The 18,339-nt window shown below is 43.7% G+C and overlaps 1 protein-coding gene across 5 annotated transcripts in view; it reads left to right on the top strand.

Moving 5' to 3' along the window:
- MITF (melanocyte inducing transcription factor) overlaps positions 1-15,532 on the top strand; it is a 134,375-nt gene extending 118,843 nt beyond the window's left edge. For 4 of the 5 annotated variants that reach the window (XM_028719411.2, XM_077925041.1, XM_077925043.1 and 1 more), the window contains 5 exons: positions 2,305-2,422; positions 4,958-5,032; positions 6,603-6,678; positions 8,076-8,223; positions 10,718-15,532. In XM_028719411.2, the coding sequence (XP_028575244.2) occupies positions 2,305-2,422; positions 4,958-5,032; positions 6,603-6,678; positions 8,076-8,223; positions 10,718-11,122 (822 nt within the window). In that variant the 3' untranslated portion in view covers positions 11,123-15,532. The remainder of the gene's footprint in view (positions 1-2,304; positions 2,423-4,957; positions 5,033-6,602; positions 6,679-8,075; positions 8,224-10,717) is intronic. The other variant, XM_028719412.2, reaches the window with a different exon arrangement.
- The last annotated feature ends 2,807 nt before the right edge of the window (positions 15,533-18,339 follow it).

The raw sequence follows: 18,339 nt of genomic DNA, 5'->3' as shown, positions 1-18,339 counted from the left end.
CAGCCTCCCTTCACCCAGTCTGCTAAGATGGTTCTCTCTTCGTCCTCCCACTCCTTCTTCTTCCCAGCACACCTTGCTAAAAACACTCTTTTCCTGTCACTTCAAACACACACACCCCAACACCTTGGCAACCTCTGTCTGCCCAGACCAGTGGATTTCTCTTAAAAGGCCACCAACCCCTTTTGTCATGTTAATGAATTGGCTTATCCCTGGCTAGCTATGTGAAGATGCCTGGGCTTTCTGATCCTAAATGGAATGCAACAGCACTTGGCTTAGTTTTAATTAGCCAGCCTTTGCTTGCTTCATGAATTTATGAGTTTGCTCAAATTTCAGCTCTGACCCTAGAGATTGTGGCGAGCCTGCTCCTCCCCATTCTCATAACACTATTTATTTATTTGATAGAATTCTAGTGACTCTCTTGTAGTACTCTGATCATAGGGCCAGTGTCTAGAACCAGTTTCTAGACACATCCTTGAAATCTGTGGCTTCCCCTTTTCCTGTTATTTTGGAAAGGTGCTTTTGTTATTTTGGAAAGGATTTTGACAAGGCACTGCCTCTGGATTTGGGTGAAGAAAAGCATTGGATTAGGCATTTCCCAACCGTTTCACCGCTATCAACATGCACATGAGAGAAGTAGTTGTAGTTAAACAGTTTTATGTGTTCCTTCTGTTTTCCTATCCACAAAATGGTAGGTGAAACAACAATGTTTAGGACAGGCCTTGATGAGCTATTGACTAGGAATACTGGCCCTGTGTGCAATAAGTAGAAGGAACTGGATTCAAGAGTAACACCAAGTCTTAGTAAGCGTCAACCTCTAGAAACACACAGCCACAATTCATGCAGTGTTTTGCCTGAAACAAGTTGTAATATCCAGGATAAGTTAACCTTGCTTTGGACGTACAGTGCCTTTCCCTAAGAGCTGTTTGCATTCTCAGTCTTATCATGATCAGTGGTAAGATGTCTGGGCTCCTAAACAGGAGGTATGCAAAATCCCTGCAGAGGAAGTAGCTTGCCTGCAGCCTATAAATAGTTCTACACTCAGAGAGAAAGAACAAAGATTCTGTTGTTTTGCAGCAAAGGTTTAGCCCCTGTTTGTTACATTGCAAGCTGTGCTCAATTGCTACTCAAGCATCTACAGAGATCATTAAAGTGCCATTTACACTAGGAGCATGAAATGCGAGCATTATATACTTCTGCACTGGCCCTTCATCTCTGTCATAAATCTCATTTAAGGTCACAAGTGGCTGCACGGAGACATCACATTAAACCATGTTTTTTCATGATTGGAACCAGACAAAGTGTGCGTATCGGGGGGGGCTGCATAGGAGCCAACTCATAGGGACCTAGTGGGCTTTGTCCTACCCAATAAAATATTTGAGGGGGCCACCCCCCAAAGTTGATGGGCATCGCCATTGAAGTGGTGTGCGTCTACCACATCATGTGATCGGTTATTCAGTGTGGGGCTTGCCTGCCTGCCTCCTCCAATATTTTATTCAAGTTGGCACTCTTGGGTGAGTGGAGATTGGAAACTTTCACTTCTGTTTTTGATTAACCATGGTTTAGTGTTATGCCGGAAACCTAAACTGTGGATAAGTTTAACTAGTGGTTTGCTGGAACCTTCCTTCCAATTTCCCGGAAAATTTATTCTCCTCCAAAATTTGCTTCTATTCCCCCTGTCCCTTTCTTTGGGCACCCACCTTTACAATTTTGGTGGGTGCATGCTCAAGCTTGCCTTATTCTTGAGAGGTGGCTGTGGGTGGTGTGGGTGTTTTTCTTTTCATTGAATGTGACCCCTGTGCCTCAAGCCACGTAGAACCATTTAGACCTTTATAGAACAAACACAGCACATTGAATTGTGCCCAGAAACCCAGGGGAAGCCAGTGAAGTTTGCACTCTGAGCAGCCCACTCTTAAACTGTGGTCTGAACCAGCTGCTGTTTCTGAGCATGCATCCAGTATCTCCTTATCCATACGTAGTATGTATCAGGGCAGGCCCAAAATGTTTTGCCGCCTGAGGCAAATCACAAAGTGGCACCCACTAGGGAAGAATAGGCGATTGAAGTTCTACATCAGAAACAAGGCGGGGAATTGGGATCTGCTGCCCCTATGGACCCTGCCGCCTGAGCCGGTTGCCTCACCTTGCCTCATGGGAGGGCTGGCCCTGGTGTGTGCCCTATGCAGAATTGCATTAGCAAGTGGCCAACAGTGCAAAAAGTGTTAGCCGTCATTTTGCTTCAGCTTTCTGCACCCAAGGGTCTCGTACGGGACACTGGAAATAATCCGTACCCTCCGTTGTCTCCCCCAGTTACCTGTCTCCGGCAATCTTGTGGACCTCTATGGCAATCAAGGCATGCCTCCCCCCGGACTCAACATCAGCAACTCTTGTCCTGCCAACCTTCCTAATATAAAAAGGGAACTCACAGGTAACTTAGAACAGTATGTTTCAAAATGTGCATTTTCTGATAAAGGTGCTCCTAGGAACTTAAGAATTCTGCTGAACCTATAAATTACCGGTAATACATTTATACCAGGAACATTGGATGCTGAATCAGGCCAGTGGTTTACCTTGCTCAGCATGGCCTACTCTGACTGGCAACAGCTTTCCAAAGTTTCCGTGTTTTCTAGCCTCACCTGGAGATCCCATTTATTGAGCCGCCTGCACGGAAAGCAAATGTTCTGCCACTGAGCTACAGCCCTTTCCAAATCAAAACCCTGCTGGACCGGACAGGTTAGCATCCTTTTCCCAGGTGTTAAAAGTGCTTCAGGTTAGGTGGTGCTTTGAATATACACATCAGGCACATTTTTAATCCATAATGTGTGAAGCACCACAAGGATGCAGATGTCTATAAGCTGCGGATTCCAGCTTTTAAGAAGAACATTGGTTGCGATGGGAAAGAATTGGGCTGCTGCTTAATGTATATTTCATTTTTTAAAAAATAATTTTTATTAACCGGCCAATCAAATCAAATTAAATCACATCACATAATTTCCAAATTACAAAGCCGAATTTTAAATTTTGTATATTTCAAAGGAGAAAAGACCAACATTGCAACATGTCATTTTATTTTAGGGTATCGAAGTCAAATCAACCTTTTTATTCGACCGTCAGTCAGAAAAAAGTACATTTGTCAATACACAGTTAAAACATCCAGGAAGATTTTAGAACTTAGCCAACACTAAAATGGGCTAAACAGATAGCCCCATATCAATACAGTCAATTATAGTCTTGCGATGCTTAAAAGCTAAAAAAAGAAATTTGGCCACCAAGGAAGGTATAGCTCTAGTGACATTATTCAGCAAGTGTAAAACCTGGTTTTCTCTGGGTAGGAAGCTAAATTGACATAGGAGTGGGTCTATAAAATTTTGTCTAAGCTCTGCATAAGAAGGGCAAGTCAAGAGAATGTGTTCGGTGGACTCAACCACACCCATGGCACAATGACAGGTTCTCTGGGCGTATGGTACTCCCCTGTACCTTCCCCACAATATCGCAGAGTCAAGGACATTTAATCTAGCCGCTGTAAGAAGTCTGTGGTATTCCACATAGTGGATTTCTGCAAGGTAGGGGGCTGGTAGGGTCCGATAAATCTGGTCCCCTAGGAACATCCCTGGTTTTACCTGGGCTATGTCCTCTTGTCTGGCAATGTCACTCAGTCTCCGGCTATCGAAGTACAAAGCATCTCAGGAGGCATCTCTTAAGTCCAAATCACTCGCCACAGGATGCTGTGTAACAGAGTGGACACTTAGGGGTGCTGTCTACCAATCTGCCAAAAAAGTGTAATTGCAGTGGGGATGCAGTGAGCATGCTCAAGGAGAAGGAAATCTGCTCGTTAATCTTTTGGAGCAAGCATACATTGGGGGGCGGGCAGGAATTAAGGGAATAAGGAGAAACTTTGATAATAAAACTTATTTTGTTGTTGGGCTCGCTATGGCTGGCCTTAATGGTTGCCATTCTTACTTCTGCCATTCATACTACATAGCGGTGGAAAGACTCGATGATTGTAGATCATTGAATCTGTGAAGACGGTGCTGGTCAGACCCATGGCAAATGGGCGGTTAGACGCTTGCCTTTTTAAATAATCTTTTAAGTTGCTCAAGGTTAGACCGTATCCCGAAGCAGTTCACATAGTGTACTCTGAAAATAAATGATCCTGTGTTGAAACGTGAAATGTCAAGCTCTCTCAGAAAGTTCATTGTACCAGTCACATTGTACCGAGCTGCAGTTGCATCTATGAATGGATGGGACAAGTCATGAGTGCAGAGCAGCGCTTCCATAATGTCTACCATTTGCCTGTTTTATTTAACGAAGGAAAAATAACAAGACTCGCAGCAGGCAGAGATAATGCACCATTGTGTTGTATGCAGCATCAGCAAGGAAGATGCTGCTTTTGTTCATTATTTTGTTTTTATAATAAGGGGCCCTGTATTGCCCTAACTTGGAACGTAAACTAAAAGTGGCCTACACAAAAGATGTACTATACGTTTTGTGTGCCTGACCTTCATAAACTTGTTAACTCCTGCATATGTAGCCCTTTCTAGTTTGGTTTTCATATTTAGGCGCAAGAGATGTTGGCTTTATTTCACTGCAGAAAGCAATGGCTTCCATGGAAAAGGACAAGAGTTTCAATATCCCTGGTTTCACTGCTGTCTAAAGGGAAAATGTTACTTCAATATCTTGCCCACTTGGAAAACTTATTCACCAACGATTAGCAGCCATGTGCCTGGCCCTGAAAGTTTATGTTCCAAACTTGTTAATCTTCCAGCCTGCACCAATATTTAGGATGGGGCCTACTAAATAGAACTGCGTGATAATATGCTGTGATATTAAACAAGAAGCATTGCAAGGGTCTTGTGCTGATGCTGCATGCAGGAAGTGCATGTGAAATGTGTGAATGTTTTCTTGGCTTAGCGCTGCCTTTCTTACATATCTCTAATTCTAATTACTTCGTTAACATGCATAGCATGTGTATTTCCAACAGAGTCAGAGGCGAGAGCGCTGGCCAAAGAGAGACAAAAGAAAGACAATCACAATTTGAGTAAGTTTCTTGTTTTTCATTATTTAATTTGTGAAAATGGGGGTTTAATATTCGCACATCATGTTCTGAAATTACTTTTACCACACAGTCCATATTGAAATAGGTTAAATTTGCCCTCTTAATTCCTGGGTACTTCCAGATGAGTGTATATTGTAAGAACAGTGCTCATCAGCCATGATGGGGTTTTTTTTTTTGGGGGGGGGTTGCAGCAACATGACATACCTTCCTCTATTCTCCCCTACCCTTTAATTTGGATTTTCCCTTTCCAGGGAAAATCGAGTAAGTTTAAAATAACCAAAACTCTTTGCAGATTAGGCCCCCATCTAGAAGCAAAACACACCCATTTCCACAATGCTTGTGCAGTTGAAATTCCAGTGGCTTGTACTTTGCACAATTTTTGGTCAGCCAAGTACCTTGCTGAAGACGATGTAATTCTGAAGGATCTTCAAATGCAAGTCACAGAAGCCTTAGAATCAGCAGTTCTCAACCTGTGGGTCCCCAGATGTTGCTGGACTACAACTTCCATCATCCCTGTGCTCTGGCCTTGCTAGCTAAGGGTGATGGGAGTTGTAGTTCAGCAACATCTGGGAACCCACAGGTTGAAGAAGGCTGCCTTAGATGCTACCTAGAGATCCTTGAAGGATTTGGATGCAAACGGACCTCACAGATCAGTGTGCAAATCAGACCTTGGCAAACCATTGGTGCTCGTACTTCCTAAATGTCCCAACACAGTTCTCAGCTCAAAAACCATATCAAAAGTGAGGATTCTTGCAGAAAAATGGCACAACAGACCTGGACTTGGTTCAATAATTTCTCTGATTTCCACTCATAGGAGGCTTCTGCAGGAAGAAGGAATAAAATATGCTTGTTGCCCTTCCTCTGCATCCTGTGCCTCTCTGGGAATTCTCAGTAACATTATAGGAGGGGCTATGGTGCACTATAGAGGGAAGGGATTATCAATGAACTGCATCCTCCTGTCCTCGTGTGGGAGCCTCTGCTGGATCTCAGTCATTTCTAGGAATGGAAACAACCCTTCCATTCATGGAATGGACACCAACCTCCTGACTGGGAAAACAGAATTTGATAGGACCAAGTTTGAATTTAGACAATGCTTGGGGATGTGTAATCTTACCAGAAAAGAGGGTCTGTGGTTTAGGAAAACATTGGGTATGTGGCTAAAGCAAAACAAGATTAGTCTTGTTCATCTTTAGTCATAGATTAAAAACCAGTAAAGGATAATAAGCATGTGCTAGTAAGTTCTAAAAGATTTCCTCCAATACCCTTCCTAGGTCGCTCAGATTAATCAGCAGAACTTTCCACTAACTTCCCATGGGGGAGTTGGATGATGTGCTTGGAAAACAGATGTGGCCTCAGACTTTTGTGGCAATTAAAAAAAGAGCAGAATGAGGTTTCTTCCTTTCTTCTTGCTCTTTAATCAATGCATCTCTGTGTCCCATCTCTACTTAAGTAAAATTCTTATATCTGCAGTTGTATTTTGCAAGATGCTTTCGACAATTATGTTACCTTTTGTGCTGTTGTTGATTACTAATTTGTGTTGATTCCTTAAAAGTTGAACGAAGACGACGATTCAATATTAACGATCGTATAAAAGAACTTGGCACTTTGATACCCAAGTCGAACGACCCGTAAGTACTGTCAATGTCCTAGAATGGGTTGTCAGATGCAAGGGGTGAAATTCTTTTGAGAAATTAGTGGATGTTCCTTAAGCTCTGGAATACTTTTGTGACATAGGGCATTTAATCCAGCTGCATTGCCAGTTCTATGAACATGTTTAACTAATAAACATAACCTGGGTTCCTCAAAACTTACAGGGAAAGGCAACATCAGCCACCCAACAAAATAGTGGATAGTAGTCAAAGTTTTGCTCAGAGTAGAGCTATTGAAATTAATGGAACTAACTTAGTCCAAAGCTGAGATTCACCAGGATAAGCAAGTTAATATGCAGTGGATTTCCTGCTCAGCCGACCAACTCCCAGTACAGCCAAGTTATGCTCACCTTGGCTCATCCCTGCTGAGCCAGGTCAGTGGCCTTTATGCTGACGTGAGCCCTGAAAAATGGGCATTGCAGGAGAGGGGCAGGGGCTTAGGTTGGATCCTAACTTGGCAGAAGTTCTCCCCTGGAAAAAGGGTGGTGTAAGTCAAACTCTGTTTTAAATACTTGCTTTCCTTCTGCTAGGCTTTGGTGGGCTCAACTGGCAGCAGCACTGCTCCTGAATGGAGTTTGGATCTGCTTTCTTAACTTTAACTGGCATAAATTACACTGGCTTCCTATACCTAGGATGGCCCTTAAACCATGTTCATTAGTTTCAGCGGGTCTACTCTGAGTTAGTTGAATACCATTGCCTGCTGCTGCTTTACATACCAAGCATAAAAGCAATGTAAAGGTAAGGTAAAGGGACCCCTGACCGTTAGGTCCAGTCGTGACCGACTCTGGGGTTGCGGCGCTCATCTCGCTTTATTGGCCGAGGGAGCCAGTGTACAGCTTCCGGGTCATGTGGCCAGCATGACTAAGCCGCTTCTGGCGAACCAGAGCAGCGCACGGAAACGCCGTTTACCTTCCCGCCGGAGCAGTACCTATTTATCTACTTGCACTTTGACGTGCTTTCGAACTGCTAGGTGGGCAGGAGCAGGGACCGAGCAACAGGAGCTCACCCCGTCACAGGGATTCAAACCGCCAACCTTCTGATCGGCAAGTCCTAGGCTCTGTGGTTTAACCCACAGCGCCAACCGTGTCCCTTCAAAAGCAATGTAGGTCTGCCTAAAAGAACAGAAGGCGACTTTCCTATGAGAAACCATTGATTAGCCCCGCTTCCCAGCAAAAACCAAAAAAGTAGGCTTTGTTATTATGTTGTTTGAGTACAAACCTATTAAATCCTCACTTTTTTTTTTTTTAAAAAAGATGGATTACACTAAAATGGAGCCTATTAATGTAAACGCATTTTCAGTATTACAAATGTCTCCCCCCGCCATCCCCTCAATGCTACTTCTTTCCAGATTTGATTATTCACATTCCATCTTGCAGGGACATGCGTTGGAATAAGGGAACTATTTTAAAGGCCTCTGTGGACTACATCCGCAAGTTGCAAAGAGAACAGCAACGTACAAAAGAACTAGAGAACAGACAAAAGAAACTGGAACATGCCAACAGGCACCTTTTGCTCAGAATACAGGTTTGCTGATTAATGCATAAATATAATGGCGCTTCAGATGTGTGTGTGTGTGTTTTCCAGATTGCCCCCTTAATATTAGTCTGCCCTGAAACAGCAGTCATAAGAACTACATTCAAATGATCATATATCAGGCAATGTAGGGTGAGCCTTTTGCTTGTGCATCCATCTTTTTCTCCTCTCCCATTGTGACACAGCAGAATGAAATGAAGACGTTTCAATTAACCATAGTTTCCTGTTTCATCCAAACTGGAAACGATGGTCACCACTTTCAGAACAAACCAGGGGTTGAGCCACAAAGGCTTGTGCACATCTCACATGGATAAGGCAAGATATGACCATCCAGGCGCAGTCAGTAAGGCAACATGGAAATAGTTTCCAGAAGGTAGAATATGTGCTTTCTAAACGGATACAGTATTCAGGACCAGCCCTAAAATTTCCTCACACCTTATTCAACTACCCCAGCAAGCATGGCCTGTGGTCCGGAATGATGGGGGTTGGCAAGAGCGCCAGTTTGGCCACGGGTATCTGGGGCCATGGGCTTTGTGGGTGCCCAGCCCCTTAATGGGGAATTTTGTGGGTGCTCGGGCACCCAGGGCTCCAGCGAGCCGGCACCTTTCGGGGTTGGAGTTCGACAACATATGGAGGGCACTACATTACAGATATAGAACGTCTTACTAAACCACCAACACATGAAGCAGAATCCTTGCAGGAAAAAGTTGCCCTGCTGAATGATTTCACAAAATAAAGAGATCTAAAAGGGTTTAGATAGAACTGTGGCTCAGGGGAAGAGAGCAACTTCAGTGAAGGGGTGTTTCCCTCATTCCCACTTCCTCTCGCATGCACTGTGTTCTGTAACCAAGGAGATAGAAGTCATGGCCTCATTCTCTGCGACACCAGGCAGTGCTCCAGAAGTGCAAGTGTGGGAAGCAATGTGTACTTCCCTATACCTGAATGGTAAAGGAGGTCTCGGATTATTTATTTACATTTTGTTTATATATTAAACATGCTTAGGCTCATCCTTCTACCTAGAGATCAGAATGGGCTACAATGCAGGAGAGCATAACAAGTGTACTGTAGGATATGAATGGGTGGACCTGTCAGTTCTGGTTTCTCTCCATTTCCCCCACATCAGTTGGTCATTTAAAGCACACACACACACACACACACACACACACACACACACACCCTCATGAAAATTCACCAGCCTTTTTGTGCCTCTTTCTCCTAATAGGCACATTTTTGTACGCAGCTCTGCCTAATATATACACATTTTGGCAAAACAGATTCTCTAATAAACTGGATGTTTGTATGTTGTTTATATGTGTATCCAGGCACACGTTACCCTAGTTATGTGTCATTTGTACACATTATATGGCACTGCAAAATTCAGAGAAGGGAAGATTTCGAAGGATGACTGCCTTTTGGTTTGTGCGTCATTTTGCAAAGTGTGACTTAGGTAGATGTGCCTTTAAATGTGAACTGAACAGAACTTCTCCCCCGTTTGTATCACAAAAGTGTCAGAAACATTAAAAAAAGGCAATAGTGTGCATATTAGCTCCACTTTGAGGCCATTGTGTCAATCTGTAACACAGAAGGCTGAATCCAACCAAGTCACTGTGGAAGCAACTTCCTCTCCCTCCAAGCCTCCCTACCTCAAGCTAAGATCTAGAGGGTTGTGGCTGCATCCAGTGTAGATTTGGGGGGCAGGCACACAAGAGGAGGAGAGGGAGGGACCATTGTGTGGTCATTGTGTGGTCATTCCACTTGTGCCATGACCTTGTAGGGTGGAGCTCAGAGAATGCAGCAATAAGCAACAGTGGCGAATAGCCACTTGCAACATGGCAAACCTTTACAAAGTTAATCAAGCCAAGCTTCTCCTTTTTCAGCAGAGTGAAACTTATACAACAAAAATTGCAAATACCAGTGCAAATACCAGCTCCTAGGGGCAGTTTTGTGTTTGTGTGGTAGTCTGGTTCCCAGCCTGGTTGCCCTCCCCACCACTCACACACACAGAACAGGTCTTCAAAAACAAGCAGATACATTAAACATAACATGATGTCGGGAACTCGACTGAGGAGGAATGGTGGGGACCCCTCCTCTCTTCCTGAACTTTTCCAAGAAGAGGAGGACAGTATAGAATTACAACAGTGGTTTGCAGAAGGGAGACACTGGGAAATATTGGGAGAGCAGCAGGAAGAAGAAACACCAGGGGAGAGACAGCTGACAGACTCAGTGACTTTAGACAGCATTCCTGACACACACACCCTTCTCAGGACCTGGCGTGCTTTGAGAGTAGTAGAACAAAAAGCTCAGAGGCAGAAAGCACAGGTAAGCCGGCGCAGGGATGACGTAGAATAGGAGAGATTCCCTGAAGCCTGGCACATGGATTTAATGGTCTATTTTGCAGGGAAGTGTCCATTTCCAGAGCTGCCATTTCTTAATTAATAATTATTCTTCAAACACGTTTATTGTTCTGCATGGTTCTCCACCACAGGAACTTGAGATGCAGGCTCGAGCGCACGGACTCTCTATCGTGCCGTCCACAGGCCTTTGCTCGCCCGAGATGGTGAACCGGCTCATCAAGCAGGAGCCCGCCGTCGACAACTGCAGCCAAGAGGTCCTGCAGCGCCACCCCGACCTGTCTTGCACAACCACTCTTGACCTTACCGACGGCACCATCACTTTCAACGACAGCCTGGCCAATGTGACTGAGTCAGCTGCCGGCACTTATGCTGTCCCTACGAAAATGGGCTCCAAACTGGAAGACATCTTGATGGACGATACCCTCTCTCCTGTCGGGGTGACCGACCCGCTCCTTTCCTCATTGTCTCCCGGGGCGTCGAAAACAAGTAGCCGAAGGAGCAGCGTGAGCATGGAGGAATCTGACCACGCTTGCTAGTGAATGCAAATTAGAAAGGCTCTTCATGGACTTCTTTGTTTCTTGATCAGTAGATTAAGTAATTTGCTCTGTTTTCTTAATAACTATCTTTTAATATAAACCTTCAAATAGCCCAGTGTATGTGACTTTTTTAATGTTTGCAGAGACTTGTATATTTTATTTTAAAACTACCAATGCTTCCAAAGTATTGTACTGCATCTGTGAACCAGATTCGCCAAGAGCTCCAAAGTGAGCTCGTGTCTACTTGAAAGCAATAGAGTTAGACTGATCGCCAAGTCCATGATCCACAAAAGGTGAAACTTCCTGCATAACTGTAAATGATACCCATTGACGTGGAAATGAAACGTAGAAGAATGTAAAGAAACCAAAAAAAGGACTAGCTTTGTAAAACTATTTTTTTGTGTTGACTTAATAGTGCCTCCTTTTAAAGATACAGTACTTGTTAATCCAATTTAATCTTTCCCAAGGCATTAAATATAATATGTATGTCAGCGGGTCACCTGTACAGAAATTAACTCATGGTGATCTTGAACAAAGTACAAGCTAGAATGAAGTAGGGAGAGACACAGAGAGATATTTAATGACATTGGCATGTGGTTATTTTTGTTCTGGTCTCCGGTGAGTGGACAACCTTCTAAATCATGGTTCAGGGTGTGTTTTTTTAAGAAATCACTTTTAATCATGGTAAGAAATCTATACTGGTATTTTAACAATGCAAGACTGGTGAATATTTCAAGCTCTTAACAAAAAAATCTTAGTACCCTCTGTCAATTGGATATAACACATTGGATTTTGTGTTTTTTTTTAATTGCATTGTACAGTTACCTGATTTGCATGAATTTTTCACTTTTTTTTCCATTCTGAGTACATTTGTATTTTATTTGTAAGAAAATGCCTCTAGTTATCGCAATGATTTTATTTTTAACATTTTAAAACCCCACAAAGGGGGTTGTTCTGCATTCTTTGTACACACTTCAAAGTAAGCTTTTGTGCAGGTTCCTGACTTTTCAAGAGTGGTTTTGTGACTATTTTATATATTACAGTCTCACTTGGAAGAAATGTTTTGACACCGACAGAGCTTTAAATCATAGTACAGATTTAGGTCTAGTTAACAAGACGATGCTCTGCGTTTAAAAAAACATAAAAGGAAAAAGAAAAAAACCAACCTCAAACTTAACGTATTTATTTTTAGTGATACAGGACAAATAGAAATATGCTTGAGAAACACGGTTGCTATATCCTTTAGTGCGCTGTTAGATTTTTCAGGTTGAAAGAGGATTTTACTATATCTGCAGGTATTAACTGTTACTTGATCCCAACGTTGTCAAGTTTAACCGTGCAACAGTGTTGTCGTGAGAGCATGTTCCGTGTATTATCTCCTCCAGCGTAGTCCTATGCAATAACAGTAGTGATACTTGTATGATTGTCATGCCTAAATATTTTATACAGTGGTTGTGTGGTCTTACCAGTTGAGCAAGTGATTGGCTTCCCGCCCTAGCAGCCACCCAGCTGACTTGCAAATGGCAGGGAAGCATATCTCATTCAGAGTGAAGTGCCTTAAATTTAGCCGTAGTCTCCGTGAACTAGCACTGACTGAAGTGTGCGACCCAAGACGGTTTGGGAGGAGGGGATTGCTGATGGTGGCTGATGGGTGGGGCACAGCGCTCGTGACGTGAAGCAAGAGCACCCAACTCTTTCACCCAAGCCTGTACGGATTCTGACACTATTTCTTGGACTTCTTTTCTGCTCCAGCTTTGTATCTGTGCTTTGGAAACCCAAGCTATAGGCAGCTGATAGTTCTTCAGAAGGCTAGGGTGAAAGCATGGCGACAATCAGGATATGTTAAGGTAGATGAGTCTCAAAAGCAAACAGCTGCTGTGTAGTTTGGTTAAACATCTGTGAAACCACTAAGGCCAAATCATGCTCCTTTGTAAGTGCACCACTAACTTGGGGGAGCAAGACCTGGGCCTCATCTTTGCATCGCCAAGAATCCACATAGACCTGCCTTCCCTAAGTTGGCTCCCTCCAGATGTTTTGGACTACAACTTGCATCAACCAGCATGGAGTTGTAGTCTAAAACACCTGGGGTGCACCAGATTGGGAAAGGCCATTGTAGACAAAAAAAGAGAGAAATAACCAGAGGTGGGAACTCTAGTTTGAAGGATCAGGAAGGCATTTTCTCCTAACCTCAAAATATCTTCCAACTCAATAATTGCATGTGGTAGGGGTCCCCCCTCCATTTTGACTATTATCTAGCCAGTGATAATGGTCACAGGTGACTGTTAATGTAGGAGTCAAAATTTGAACTGCCTTAGTGCTGACAGCGCAATCCTAACCATGCCTGCTTGGAAGTAAATCCAACTGAATGGGGCTTACTCCCAGGTAAGCGTGATTGGGATTGCAGTGTTAGCTTTCACAGCGAGTTAAGAATCCTGACCTGTTTCTTCTTTCTTTCTTTGGCGATCACTCGTAGCCGAGTAAGATTGTCTTCCATAAACACGGTTTTAACAATGAGTCCGTAAGTGACTGTGGAGGCAAGCGGGTGTTTGGCCCATCATTAGCAATGTGGTGCAAGTTACAGCTCATGAAAAGTTTGTTGCCATCTACAAGCGATGGAGTACCTGTGGTCTTCTAGATGTTCCAACTCCCATCTTACTGGACCTCTAGCCATGCTAATGGAGCTGGAATCTAAGAACATCTGGAGGACTGCAGGTTCCCAATCCCTAAGGCATACTAGCAGCTGGAAGCTAGTTAGAATTTCATTGTGGAAAGGAAGCTTATTTTTCCCTCTGATATGGGAAAACTGGGTTCAAATTTTATCCCAGTCTGCTTCAGTGAAGTCTTGATCCTTAACAATGCAAGTGGCCTGTATCTTTAGAAGTAAAAAGTAGAGAACTACAGCTGTGTGTACCCTGTACATATTAGCTTTTCTAGATATTGGCTTCTTTTTTTACTTCAATGCAAACCATGTAAAATAGGCACATTAGGCAAGCTTACATATTTGCTTGTTTTGCACAATCTATTATGTTTCATTTGTCATTGGGACAAGGTGTCTACTTTAAGTGGGCATGTTGAAGCTCAGACCTACCCCCAGCCCTGTTCCTCAGAACACTGGACATCCTTTCTCAGGCTTCAGGCATTATTTATTTTCCCACACTGTCAAGCCTGTCTTTGCACAGCAAGGACTAGAAACCTGCTTTTAACAACGATAACAACAGCAGCCTGAGATTTTATAGGATGCTTTGTATCATGTTTAGGTACCATATTTTGTGGTTACAAATACAAAGCCCTGATTATAGTAGTAATAACAAATGAGACATAGCGCAACTGTTCAGTTGAGAAAAGCTTTTTTGCCAGGGTTCAACTCAGCAGTGTTTTTGGGTCAAGAAATAAAGGTTTAGTGTACCACTTGGGTCCTGATAAAATTGAACCCTACTCTGTGACTGAATTGCAAGCGTGCTTTGCCATGGCACATTGGGAAATGCAAACTTCCTAGTTTCTCTTGGATCAGATTTATGGCTCTTTTCAGCTGGATCATGCGTTTCCAAAATCCCTTGGGCTTTCTCAACATTGCACGTCAACATTCTCCTTGGTTGTTTTTTTCTCTCCTCAAATTATGTTTGGAGCCCCTCTGTTTTTTAAGGTGGAGTTTTCATATCACCCACATTGAAATCTTTTGGAGTGAGTAGGATTTCCAGAATTGCAAGCTTGGAATTAAGGTCTTGAATGAAGCCCTTTTATTTGTTTTATTTTGAACCAAGAGCTGCGGAACTGTTAGGCCTTAAAAGTGTGGTGCTTCTACAGGGGAAGAGATTCTGGAGACACTTGCTAAGTGGTAGGAAATCATGGAGCGTGTGGCTGTTCTGATATTTCTTCAAACCACAATGATTACACAAGCCCAGATGCCAAAACCGGGGAGCGAGTCATGACACGGCTAGCTAGGTAACACAGAGTACCAAGCAATTTTAACTGTTGCCAAAACCATGCAAGATATATTAGTGCCATGAACATGTTCCTTACTACTTTTAGATAGATAGATAGATAGATAGATAGATAGATAGATAGATAGATAAAGCAATATTAACTCTGATGCCTATAAAGCCTTTAGGAAGCATATATGGAGAAAAATAAACAAAGCAAAGCACAAAATAATGCACTTACCATTTTTATTTTTATTTTTTTGGACATAAAATGCACTGGTGAAAAATGGAAATTGATGGTATCAAAGGCCTCTGTATCTTGAAAAAGTGACATAAATGACTGCCTCTTGTTCTGGATGCTTAGTACCATGCTGTTAGTGATCTTTTCACCTGCTGTCGGCCACAGCAATAAGTTGTGTATGGTCCATCGCACTGTAAATTATGGATCAATATTAATGTAAGCCAATTAAATAATTTGAACTGTTCCTAATACATGGATGAAAGTGTTTGGTTTTTTGCACAACGGCTACATAATTTGTGCACGGTGCAAATGAAATGCTTAGCATTGTGTGAACCAATGGACTGTGTTTCCAGCTTTGTGTGAGTTTGTGTGACAAAGGAAGCATCGGGCTGAAGAAGAAGGGACCAGCTTTTGTTCTTGCACCATCTTTCCTGTGACTTCTTGACACTGTCTCTTCGGCAACCATTTAGTCTTCCCTTGGATCCATTTAACTGACAACTCAGCACACCGTGCAGAACCTTTCTCTCGCAATCCTTTTTATATATAATATTTGAATGCAGTATATGCTGGTAACGCTTTTAAAGTTCACACTTGAGTTTCGGGGTCTGAGGGTGATAGCTTTCTGCCTAAGCAGCTGCTTGCACCCCTCCCACTCTTAAATTATCCAGACCCTTCAAGTATCCTGATTTAGTCGGGACATCACGGATCGGCAGAAGCCGCCCCAGCTTCTGTTCCCAATCCTGAATGTCCTGATTTTGGTCCCTCACACTGGTTGTGCCAGAGCAAGGGACCAAAAGACGGGAGGCGGCTGGCCTGCTAGAAGGTTGGCCCGGCCTGCACGTCTTCTCCCGACATGGCACAGGCTGGGTGCTGTGGAGGAGGACAACTAGAAAAAGGAGGGAGGGAGCGGGGTGTGTGAGGAAGGGGTTGGTGGCAGGGAGGGAAGAAGAAGAGGAGGAGTTTGGATTTGATATTCCGCTTTATCACTACCCTCAGGAGTCTCAAAGCGGCTAACAATCTCCTTTCATTTCCTCCACCACAACAAACACTCTGTGAGGTGAGTGGGGCTGAGAGACTTCAGAGAAGTGTGACTAGCCCAAGGTCACCCAGCAATTGCATGTGGAGGAGCAGGGAAGCGAACCCGGTTCACCAGATTATGAGTCCACCGCTCTTAACCACTATATCACACTGGTATACACGAGGAACAGGGTCAGCAGGTTGGGGGCTGCTCCAAATTGCCCTCCCAAAATGTTGGGGTGGGGTATGAATTATCCCATTGTTTCAAGTACCCAGACTGAATTCAGATGGGCTTACTTCTGAGTAGACAAATGAAGCCTTGCAGACAAGGCCTGAGTAGACAAATGAAGCTTTATAGTCTTCTCCCCTTCCCTGAAGTGCTGCTTGTTTTGCATCGAGCTAAGAGACGAGGCCTTTCCACATTTTATTCTCTTGAACTGCAGGGTTTTTTCACTGCTCCGTGTTTGTTGTTGTTGAGCCGTTTAGTTGTGTCCGACTCTTCATGACCCCTGTGTTTAACAGCTTCCAAATCATTCCCAGGCCACCCTCTCTCTCTACAGACCACCCTCTGCTTATTGGCTCTGCTTTGCAACACCAAATGGTTTTGCCTGCCCAGAATGGGTCCTTCAACTCTGGTAATACCTCATGCATTTTGGGGATGGAGGATAGCTGTGTGTGTGTTTGTGTGTGTGTGTGTTAGCCTACTGTAAAAAGGTAATAATTTGCACCCATTGCTCTTGTCAACCTTTGCTTGTGGCCCTGGCTGCCACTTGGATGTGGCCCTCACAAGGCTGTCCAGAAGAGAATGTGGCCCTCAGGCTGCACAAATTTTCCCACTTCTGAGGTCTACCATGTCCAGATGCAAGAGGGCAGGGCTGCTGCTCTTATAACAATTGTGTAGAAGAGAGGCGCAGGTCTCCTTTTTGCATCAGGCCACCCTGTCCCTGTGGGACGCAGGTGGCGCTGTGGTCTATAAAACAGAGCCTAAGGCTTGCCGATCGGAAGGTTGGTGGTTCGAATCCCCGCGACAGGGTGAGCTCCCGTTGCTCGGTCCCTGCTCCTGCCAACCTAGCAGTTCGAAAGCACATCAAAGTGCAAGTAGATAAATAGGTACCGCTCCGGCGGGAAGGTAAACGGTGTTTCTGTGTGCTGCTCTGGTTCGCCAGAAGCAGCTTAGACATGCTGGCCACATGACCCAGAAGCTGTCTACGGACAAACGCCGGCTCCCTCGGCCTATAGAGCGAGATGAGCACCGCAACCCCAGAGTCGTCCGCGACTGGATCTAACGGTCAGGGGTCCCTTTACCCTGTCCCTGCATCTCCTGGGCTAAAGAACTCCTAGACACAGAGACATGGTCAAGAAACAACAAAACAAGTAAATCATTCAAGGATCCAGGTTACCCAGTTCATTGAGGGTTCCTCATGTAACTTCATGCCAACAATTGAATCCCAAAGTGATTTCTAATACTTGAGTGCACTAGAATTACCTCAAATAATTGTGTATACCATTGAAATGTACTGGGATTGCAGTTCCATAGATGTGATTCCAAAACTGAAATCGAGTCTGCCTAAAAATCTTGCTGCTAATGCACATTTTATTTGTTTCACGTAGGTTCATTTGTGCCATCTGGTGGGCTCAGGCTAGTATTACAGATGCATGGTGCAAAATGTTGGGCAAAGCGAGAAATGTGTACAACCTTTTTAACCATAAGAAATACATCCAGGAGACCCAAATCTTGGTTCAGAAACTGCTCATTTTTATGGGTTTGAAAAAGCCCCATGGCACAAACCAACTGCCATTTTCCAGGGCGCCTTATAAGATAGAGAAACATTATTATTCATAATTTTGTTCCACTAAACAACTAGTGGAAACTAGTGTTGGCTGTGTAATCTAACACTGACTAATGATACAATTCTATTCAAACTGACGCACAATTTAAAATGCCATCAACTTGCTTGGAGGACATTAAAAATAAACTGTGAAATAGGCACACAAACCTGAATTGAGTAATTTGAGTAGAACAATGAGCAGTATGTTGA

The sequence above is a fragment of the Podarcis muralis genome, chromosome 2 (assembly GCF_964188315.1).
Source record: "Podarcis muralis chromosome 2, rPodMur119.hap1.1, whole genome shotgun sequence".
NCBI lineage: Eukaryota > Metazoa > Chordata > Lepidosauria > Squamata > Lacertidae > Podarcis > Podarcis muralis.
This window is presented reverse-complemented; position numbering and strand designations above follow the sequence as displayed.